This window comes from Populus nigra, chromosome 19 (genome assembly GCF_951802175.1).
Source record: "Populus nigra chromosome 19, ddPopNigr1.1, whole genome shotgun sequence".
Classification (NCBI taxonomy): Eukaryota; Viridiplantae; Streptophyta; class Magnoliopsida; order Malpighiales; family Salicaceae; genus Populus; species Populus nigra.
The window spans coordinates 11,052,607-11,063,538 of NC_084870.1; the positions used below are offsets into that span (position 1 = coordinate 11,052,607).

General features: G+C 33.9%; 2 protein-coding genes across 2 annotated transcripts; one reads left to right on the top strand and one right to left on the bottom strand.

The window, feature by feature from the left end:
- Positions 1-2,436: 2,436 nt before the first annotated feature.
- Positions 2,437-5,303, top strand: LOC133679394 (cytochrome P450 84A1-like). Its single transcript, XM_062101975.1, has 2 exons — positions 2,437-3,375; positions 4,478-5,303. Exons 1-2 carry the CDS (start codon positions 2,437-2,439, stop codon positions 5,096-5,098), a joined length of 1,560 nt encoding a protein of 519 aa, XP_061957959.1. The 3' UTR covers positions 5,099-5,303.
- A 1,277-nt stretch (positions 5,304-6,580) lies between these two features.
- Positions 6,581-9,952, bottom strand: LOC133679480 (protein FMP32, mitochondrial). The gene is made up of 7 exons (XM_062102084.1): positions 9,460-9,952; positions 9,244-9,375; positions 9,067-9,126; positions 7,884-7,960; positions 7,746-7,802; positions 7,183-7,249; positions 6,581-7,077 (listed from the first exon to the last, which is right to left on the bottom strand). Exons 1-7 carry the CDS (start codon positions 9,640-9,642, stop codon positions 6,958-6,960), a joined length of 696 nt encoding a protein of 231 aa, XP_061958068.1. The 5' UTR covers positions 9,643-9,952; the 3' UTR covers positions 6,581-6,957.
- Between the last annotated feature and the right edge of the window lie 980 nt (positions 9,953-10,932).

Sequence of the window (10,932 nt, forward strand, 5' to 3'; positions counted from 1 at the left end):
TAAATGGAGGGGCAGGCTACTTCAGAGCAGAGCTACTCTCGAGCTGCAAAGGAGACGGGGTAATCATTGAATCCAACTAATGGGATTTTATCAATAAGATAAATCTGGTGCATAAATGGATGGACAGATTTTTATTTATTTATTTATTGCTACGACCATCTAGCTTTTCAACATATTTTATTACATTTATGTATAGTAATTAAACCCCATTTAAAGTGAGGTTGGAGTAGCAGTTATAGGTTGCATATATTAACCTAGGCCAACCATTTTTTTATTTTATTTTTATAAAAAAAGGATTAAAATAATATTTTTTTTCAATGTTAACCATCTCATATGAATCAATTTTTCTATATATTTTTTTTATAAAACCCAACATTTACTTAGATTTTAGATTAACTTGCTGGGTTGCTCAGATTTTAAAATAATACTTCTATGTTCTAGGGATGATTAAAAGAAAAAAAGCAGGGATAGACTAGAGACTTTAATCACATGACCATCAATTTAATTAGACTCGAAAGTTTTCGGGGCTATAACAATCTTTATTTCTTTTTTTTATGCATGTAATTTTTCATTTTTCCTGTCGGAATTTACCTTTAATCAACTGCAAGGCTTAAAAGAATTTAATCTTGCCTGTTCACCTCTAGGTTGGGCCGAGTGGCTGGGCAGGCTACCAATTTATAGACACCCCAAAAGCCCACTTCAGAGCACTCCTCCCATCTACAAAATGGGCCTGGCTAATATGGATCCAACTCCGTGGGATCTTCTTACCAAAGGAAGATGATTTCCGCACAATTGCACAGTAATGTTAGTCTCAAGGAATATTCCTGTGGAACTCTCTTTTTGAAAAACCCCAGGGAAGATAAATTATTAGGATTTTATAAATTGCGCTCCCATGTTTTTGTGAGGAAATAAATATATTTTCTGATATACATGATATATTGAAAAGTGGATCCTGCTGAGAAATTCCATAAATTCAATAGTAATATTAATTTAATTAACTTTTTTCAAAGAAAAATCTGTACATTAAATGAGGATCTCATGCATTGAGCAAGTGAATCTGATACGTAAAGTTAGGATATCATATATTTAGTAAGCGGATTCAGTGTCAGAGCCCCCAGCAGCCACTGCTTAGCATTACCAGAGCTATGAATTCGAGTAAAAAACTAATTTTGTTCAATATTTTTTCTCAAAATTATGCGCCAAATCATCTCTTACATTCAACGCTACAGTCTGATGTTAAATCCCATAAATCTGACGGTTGAGTTTTTTTGTAAGAAGTGATTTCGACAAAAACCTTTAAATATAATTACCATGGTTCCTGACTACTTCTTACAAGGAAAGATAAAAACAGAAGGGAAAAAAGAATTGAAAAGAAAAGTAGATGAAACAGATAGGATGCGAGTTTTCTTCCCTTCTTTCCACAACTGTCGCCTCTTGACATTTATCTCACAGGTATCACTGCCTCCCCGTTCAAGGCAAGAAATCTAAGAGAGGAGCATTGCTTGGGTCAATCATTATTCTGAAACCAAACTCACACACACATGAAATCGAGCATAGAACGTTCGGCAGGTCTATCACTTTTCTTTGGTTTGCTCAACAGATTATGCTGATTCGGTGTCGAATCCTCGGGGGCCAAAAATGCCATAGAACTTCATCGGATGCAAGATCAATTAAACAAGCAACTAATGGGAAGAAGAGGAAAAATAAAATGATGATCTCATTGAAATGGGAACTGGGAATATAGAATTCGGAAACAATCCCAGTATTTGACCTTTTCATTTTTAATACTATATTGGAGGAGTTGTGTTTGGTAAATGGTATGTGCATGAGATTCGATGCCAAGCAGGAGAAGTTTTTATTCCATTCTGTAATCTGATTTCTGTTCCACTTCCTCTAATGGGAAGAGTGTATCCCATCCAGTTTTGTTTGATAGGTGACGAGGACTGTGCACTTGTGCTAAAAAACACAAGACAGAAATGGAGCCAAGTGGTGCCCATTTACTGGTGTCAGTAGCAAATTGACATTTTATTTTTTGGGTTTTAAAAATATTTTTAAAATAATTGAATTTTTTTTATATTATTATTTTTTTATTTTTTTTCAGATTATTTTAATGTGTTATATCAAAAATAATTTTTTTAAAAATTAAAAAAATATTATTTTAATATATTTCCAAACAAAAAAATATTTTAAAAATTAATAACTCACACTCCTCCAGCACTGCTGCAAGTATGGAAAGTCAAGTGAGTCTCCAAATGTGGCCATGGAATTCTACCACGTACCTTGAAGCTGTTGCCTTCTCATACAAGCAATTTTCCTAAAGAGATACCTTTTATATAGGTACCAGTAATCAACCTATCAGTACTATAAATGCACCCACTCACTAGGCAATGCAGGTTACCCCAAAGTCACATTTGTGCCAAACACCTACACACACACATGGATTCTCCCCTACTCCAGTCTCTTCAATCTCTATCCATGCTCTTCATCTTAGCCTCCCTATTTGTCTCCATAATCTTATGGTTTTCAATTCGTAAAAAGCTCCCGTATCCTCCTGGACCAAAAGGGTATCCGATTATTGGCAATTGGAGTATGGTTGATCAACTGACCCACCGTGGCTTAGCCAACCTCTCTAAACGATATGGCGGGCTCTGTCACCTCCAAATGGGAGGGCTTCATGTCGTGGCTGTGTCAACACCAGAAATAGCCCGAGAAGTCCTTCAAGTCCAAGATGTTGTCTTTGCGAATAGGCCTGCAAATGTTGCAATTGTCTACTTGACTTATGATAGAGCAGATATGGCATTTGCTAATTACGGTCCGTTTTGGCGTCAAACTAGAAAAATCTGCGTCATGAAGCTCTTTAGCCGAAAAAGAGCTGAATCATGGGCCTCTGTGAGAGATGAAGTGGAATTTACTGTTAGACAGGTATCGGAGAAAACCGGTGAACCGGTTAATATCGGTGAGCTAGTGTTTGCATTAACAAGAAGCATAACGTACAAGGCTGCTTTCGGGTCATCTTCGAATGAAGGGCAAGAAGAGTTCATGGAAATTTTGCAAGAATTTTCAAAGCTTTTCGGAGCTTTTAATGTTGCTGATTTCTTCCCTTGGCTGGGCTGGGTTAATGCACAAGATTTCAATAAGAGGCTAGCCAAGGCTAGAAATTCTCTAGATGGGTTCATAGATACAATCATCGATGAACATATAGCCAAGAAAAACAATAGAAAAAGTCTCAATGCCAAAGATGAAAATGAAGAGGTAGACTCAGACATGGTTGATGAATTGCTAGCTTTTTACAGTGAAGATGCTTCAAAAAATGATTTTGATGAATCAAAGTCCACTGTCAAGTTCAACAAAGATCACATCAAAGCTCTCATTATGGTAATGAAATATCATTTTACTCTATGATATTCTCTTATTTATTATTTATTTTCGTCATCAAAGACATAAATTTAAAATCAAAGCAAGCTAGATTCTTATTTATTACAAGAAGCACACTCCTGTATATTCATGACATCATTTTTAACCTTCGATCTTGTCCGTTAAAGATTCTTGAAAAATTACATGCGTTTTCATGAACAAATGGCTAGTTTTTAATGGTAGTTGAATTCTGATTCTCTCATTATACGTACTCTCATTTTTTTAAAATTAAAATCGAAATAATTTTCGGGATAATTAAGAGTATGCTTGTGAAAATATATATAAAATCCCTTTAATGTTTACGTTCTTATTCTTTCCACCAAAACCTAGTTCAATGGATTTGAGATATTGACAGATTTTGTGTTATAGAAACTCAATCCTTACAAAAGAAGTAGGTATTTAAGTGAAAAATATTGTAGACATAATTATAGGAATTATATATAAAAGGTCATATGCATTTATGGTCAAGATTTAATTTTTATTATAAGATTATACAATAAAAAAAACTTTATGCTAAGAAGTCCACATATAAAAACATCAACTCTTTAAAAACCTTCGATAAACTATTTCACCCTGGCAAGATACTTATATTATAATGTATTTAAATGCTAATATGTAAATATTCTACCTCACCTCCTAATTAAAAAAATATCAAGCATGATTGATACTTTATTTTGACTACCAATTCTAAAAATGTTTTAAAATAAGCAAATAAAAAAATATTATAAATTTTAAAATAATAGAATCACATCAAGCTTTCCAAATAATTAAACTGTTTTTCTTTTTATTCATTTATAAGGGATCTTCGGTTACGTTAGACTCATTTGAACAAAAAGATTCATAAACTCTTGTGATTTCTTCTGATTTTCGACTATTATATATCAAATGACAATTTGATTTATGTTCTTGTTTTTTGTTTTAGTCAAGCTTCATATAAAATTATTCAAATTTGAATTATGACAAATTTAATTCAATTAAAATTCTAATTATTCATTTTAAAACAATCTATCAGAAATCAGTAAAATTTTTATAGATAAACATTAACTTGTGCCTTTACATGCAGGATGTCATGTTTGGTGGAACTGAAACTGTGGCGTCGGCAATAGAATGGGCAATCGCAGAGTTAATGAAGAGTCCAGAAAACCTCAAGAAAGTCCACCAAGAACTCATGGACGTGGTTGGCTTGAACCGGACAGTCCATGAATCAGACCTTGAAAAACTTATCTTTCTCAAATGTGCAATGAAAGAAACCCTACGTCTCCACCCTCCGATTCCTCTCCTCCTCCACGAAACAGCTAAGGATACTATCCTTAACGGGTATAGAATCCCGGCAAGATCACGTGTCATGATCAATGCATGGGCTATCGGGCGTGACCCGAATGCTTGGGAAGACCCGGATAAGTTTAACCCTAGTAGGTTCTTAGATGGGAAGGCGCCGGATTTTAGAGGGATGGATTTTGAGTTTCTTCCATTTGGGTCGGGTCGGAGGTCTTGCCCTGGCATGCAACTCGGTCTGTATGCATTAGAGTTAGCCGTGGCACATTTGCTTCATTGTTTTAATTGGGAGTTGCCCCATGGAATGAAGCCTACTGAGCTTGATATGAACGATGTGTTTGGACTCACTGCACCAAGGGCTGTTCGACTTGTTGCTGTGCCAACTTACAGGTTGAATTGTCCCCTTTGAAAGGGAAGGAAGGGGAAGATGGTGGTGGTTAATTTTATGCCGTTGTTTCAAGAAGACGGCGGCGGGGGGGAGACAAGTGCTTTCTTTATTTGTCTAGGAAGTGGATAATGGTTACTTATTTCTTTAATGTTTCTCTACCTGATTAATAAAACCATGTTGTTTATTGTTTCATCTTGATTAATAAAACGAATTGTTGTTTATTGTTTCTTATATAGTCACAATATTTATCATATTATTAAATGCTAGATCTCCAACGTGCTCTTTCCATCGAAAAGACAGAATAAACCAGGACTCTCTGTTTTTTTTTTATATATATATATATATATATCATATTATCTGTTTTTTTTATATATAAAGAATTGATTCCAAAACAGTCATAATTTTTTTTTTTATTTTGTGTTTGTTTCTTACTTCTGTTTGTGCTTTTTTTTTTAAAGGTGTTTGAGAGTGTTAGTTATTGTTTTAGAGATGTTTTAGAATAATAGTTGTTTTTAAAAGTAATTTTTACTTGGAAATATATCAAAATAATATTTTTATTATTTTTTAAAATATTATTTTTAATTTCAGCATATCAAAATAATATAAAAACACAAAAATAATTAAAAATAAATAACATTTTTATAACACAAAAATAAATAAGGATAATTAAAGCTTCTGCTCAAGCTTTTATATATATATATATATCTGATTTTCGTTTTCTGTGTTTTTTTTTTTGGTTCTCGGTTCTCAACTAATCCACCAACATCACATTGGTAATTCGCAAGCCCACCGGTCAAACTCTCAATTCTTCATTGAAAGGTTCAGATAGATGCACCATGAAAACCCAAACCCAGTTAAAAAAATCCCCACAAATGACATGCCCATCAGTGTTCTGGGACGACAAAAGGAGTAGAATAACAATCATCCGCATATAAGAACTTGAGATCAGTCTCAAACGATATTTAGCAAAGAGGCTAAAAATAATCAAATATGCATTTTGAAATCGTTTAATTTCATTATAAATTGAAAGATGTGTTGTCAGGGACAAGGCTAGGTTTATTATTGAGAGTATGTAGTAATAATAGATCGATGAAGATTACATGTAATGCCTTGCTGGGTTTGGAGAATGATATCAACAAGATGGTATTAGAGATACATACAGCTTATAAATATACCAGAAAACGGTTTTCAATCAATCCAAATACCAAAGCGCAGCTAAAAACAATCTCGGCCTCAAGCCATTTGCCACCAAACTGCTAAAGGGTCCAGAAAATGGATCCCCCGCGTGGACATATAGTTTCAGGCATAAGGTATTTTGTACATAGAAATAGTCTTATCCTGAAACAACAGAACCACCTAGCACCTAATTGAAAAACTGGGAATTTCCAATTGGTTGCCATTAAACTACGAGAAAAGTTCAGGAGAAAAAGAAATCGTTTCATGCATGTCAACTAATCCATAAAGGCAGCTATCCGACTTCTTGAAACTATATAAAACACAATCTTCACAAATTTAGTGTTATTACACTGGCACCCAAGTGCTTCAGGCAAAACAACACCTTGTACAAACTTTGGAAATCGCACCCCATCTATATGTTGAAAAATAGAGGTAACTTCCTGAAGTAAATTCAATCGTTGCCATCTTTTTTTGGTTTTTTATATGGCATTAATGCTAAGGATTGCGTGAAACAAAGCCTAGCTAGAATCCCCGTGGGAAAATCAATAACTGTTCTAACCAATTAGGTATCCCTGTTTTTAATACAAAAAATGGCTACCAAACAATTCTACTGTAGAATTCGGTTTAGTTATGATGACATTTGCCATGATAAAAAATGTAAATTTATAATTCTTGTAGAAGTTTTGCAATGAATTGGCAGTGCACTACAACAAGATACGGACCGTTGCAATGCCAACTGCACATATGGAGACGAGGGTACCTATGCAGTATTTAATCACATCGTATTTTGCTGCTTCCAGGTGGGCTCTCAATGCATGAATTTCCTGAAGACAAAATCAAATATTTTGAATTGAATCAACTTTGTATGTCATTACTCAAAAAGCAGCTGGAAAGCAAACATTATTTTCACTTAAAATCACTATACTCACCCGATCAAGCTTGTTTGTGAGATTGGTGGTTTCTGCATTCTGATTCGCCAGCTCGTCACGAATGCGTCTGCACTTAGTCAAAGCATATATTATGAAGCAATTGAAATGCTAAAGTATCAAAATGACATCTCCAGGGATAACAAGTAGGAATGAGAACGAACACGGATGGCAGAGTGAAATATTTTCCTTACACATGGTGACACCTTGGATCAGCATAATATAAATTATGTTTTATAACAGGTCTTCAACTTTCATTTTGAATGATGAAAAAAAAAAGACATTGAAATTCAATCATCTGTTTTCTGTCTCTCACTCTCCTGTTGTATGGATCTAACTAGACTCTTACCAATCAAAGTAGAATTGTAGAAAGGACCCTGTTCAAATAGCCTAACAACATAAACTCCATATTTGGGTTCTTGCAGTTGAAAATTGAGTTATGAACTAAGATTTAAACAAGTAGAGTGCAAATTTTACTTTGGGGACTCTCATTATTAACCCACAGACTGCACATTTAGGCTCCATTGCTGGTTGGGTAGATTAGTAACAAAGTTGATTTTTCTTACCCTCTTTCAAGATTCAAATCCAAACGCTGTCCAGCAGTTACTTTATCAATTTCATACCTGTAGAGAGAAAATTCTTAAGCATGAGCATTGACATAAAAAAACTCGTGTATCTGGCAGAAAACAACTTCTAGCACAGACCTCAGTTCACTGCGCATTTTATCTATGTCACCTCGTAGTTTTTCAGTCTCACGTTGCAACAAAGAAAAATGATGCTCCTGCATTATGGATAGTTCTTCAGAAAGAATCAACACAACAAACACTAGGGTTAATTACACTAAAATCATCTAGTTCTCCTATTCCAAGGAAATACTAAACACAGATCAGTAATAATTGTATTTTATCCTTCTAATTGCTTAGAGAAGCACGCAAATATATTTATATAAAACTGAAGCAAGAGTTCAAGCATAGCAGACCTGTCATTTACATTCTCTACAAAAGACATTCCAAACTCAAAAAACTCTAGTAATAAAAATAGAATTCTAGAAAGCTAACATGTAGAAATGCTTTTAAGAGGGTATAAAAATCCCACCTATCTAGCCAAATTTGTAATGTCAATGCATAGCTTAAAGGAAACACCATCAACGCTCTTAGTGAAACCTTTGATACCACATATGGATAGAACATGAACATGTGCTTAATTTATAACGAGCCACACCTCACTCCTCCCTCATTCAGTGACCAATCCACAGGCTTCTGAAAGGCTAAAAAAGTTCTCCATTGTAACCTCTCTAAGTTATAAACAGTCAATTCTACCTTTGACAACCTCCAAATTCTACCCATCAAACCATTTAAATTATTTAACTATTTTTTTCCAAGTTTAAACTTGATTTTGAAAAATCATTTGAAGACTTAATTGTATATGATAGTAAAATACAATGACCAAAATAACTTTCAATTGAGAACTTATATGTAAAAAAGAATATATGGACCAAAATAATATTTTTAAAAAACTTAAAAATCAAAATGTACATTAGCAAAAAAATCCATGGTGATAAGTGTCTATTTCTTATGGTGTTAGTTAATGATGTAAAAATTATGAAAGTATAAATTATCTGGGTAATATTAAAAAAAAAGAGTCAATATGTCTTTTAAATACAAAATAGTAAAGGGATGTACAGAAATGTTAGCCCTAAAAAACATCCAGGTATTTTCAAGATCAAATAATTAAGTCCACGAACCCATTAAAGACAACTGTATTGCACAGGTAAAAGGATAAGAGAATTAACACTCCAATAACATCCTAAACCCTAAAACTACATTAATACAAGATCCTAAAAAACAGACAATTATACATGATAGAAATCAATCAAATTCACAGTACCTGAGAACTCTGTACTTCAGACTTAAACTTGGACAGATTTGAGTCTTGAATCATTTCACTCTACAAAATTTCCAAAAATAAAGCAAACATCAATTTTGTTTTTCAAAAACAGTACAAACATGAACACTTTTTTTTAAGCGCAGGAAGGACAAATCAAAGTCGGAAAAAAATGACTACCTTCTGCATTTCTGCCTTAGAAACAAAAGAATAAGCGACATTCTCCAAACTATCATTCAACACTTCAGTAATCGCAGCCGTAATCGCCTCCGCTTGCTTCGACGGCACGCCTTGCGATTCCAATCCTCTCACCTTCAAGAGAAAAAAAAACCCAGTTATTTTCCAATTAATTGGACAGAAACTTCGAAATAGAAACAGAAATTCAAGTAACCTTACCAGTGCTAAAGTATCAACGAGAAATGCGCGTTTATTGTTGTTAGGTCTAACAAGCTGCGAAATATGCCGGTAATCAAATCTGTTACCAAATGAACTAGAAGATGATGGGTTGATCGCTCGAGATTTTGCAAAGAAAATCGCAGAATTAACGCCTGATCTAACCACTCGACTGCAAAGAGCCATAAAAAATTCTGTTGAGAAAAAAAAGAGGGCTAAACTAATCCGTACAAAAAGGGATTAAAGTTGGTGCATTTTTTTTATTTTTTGTATTAAAGGAGAGTGATTTAGGGAAATGAAAAATTTAGGGAGAGGGAGGCGGGGATTTGATGTAGTTATTGCTTGGGTAAAAAGAAATGAAAAGGGGAGGAACTTGTTTTGTGTATTTATGTTCGAGTGTTGGTTGCTGGCTTGCTGAGAACGCTTTCTGTGCTTGCGTGATGTGTTTTTTGTTTCCTCCTTCCCTTTGTTTTTTATCGCTTCCCTTCCCCAGTTGCCCTTACGTTTAGTTTTCCTTCTTTCTTTTTCTTTTTTATAGAAAACAATATTTATATTAAGAATATAAATTAATTTTGGAATCTTAATTTTTATTTTTATTTTTTAGCTCTAAATTAACTTTTTTTTTATATTCTTGAATCATTTTAATATTCTAATAATAAAAATAAATTAGACTCCGAGAAAAGTCAGGGTAAAAACGAAATCGATTCCTGTTTTCTTCCATGAATGTCAACTAGCCCATAAAGACAGCTGTCCAACTTCTAGGAAACTATATAACACACAATCTGCACAAAATTTATAGTGTTACACTGGCACACAAGTGCTTCAAAGTAGAATTATAGGCTAATAACTATCTAGGTATGGTGGTAAATTTAGTATTAAAAGATTTGTTTTTTTTATGATTTCAAGTTCGAACCTTGTAGTTACTCATTTGATGGTTACTAGAGATTTACATGATTGTTAATTTCAAGGCTCGTGGGATTAATTGAGATACGCACAACCTGACTCAAACATTTACATCAAGCTAAAAATTATATAGCTAACTGTGTATTTAGCATACCAAATAAAAGAAAATAGGTGAAATAACACAATAATAAAGTAAAATAATTCAATAAAATAAAATGATATCGCGGTTTTGAATTGCGATATCAATTTAATCCATACTTTTCTCTAGCAGGAGAGGTGAATTAGTTAACAAGGGAACGAGGGAGATGGTAATCACAGTTAGAAGAGATGTGCGAGTCACTTTAACGTTTGCTAAAGCAAGGATGACCATGGTCTAGAGATCATCCAAGGAAATCACCTCTTGTATCTGTACCAAAAACTTCTTCGCCTGAGGATTCTGATTTTTACTGGCTCCTTTGAAGGTTTTGGGGAGGGGAGAGATTACTGTGACAACACGCCATGAAAGTGTAGCTTCAGTCATGCAAACCACATCAACCAATCTAGCCGTTTCAACTGTTGGAGAAAATCGGTAGA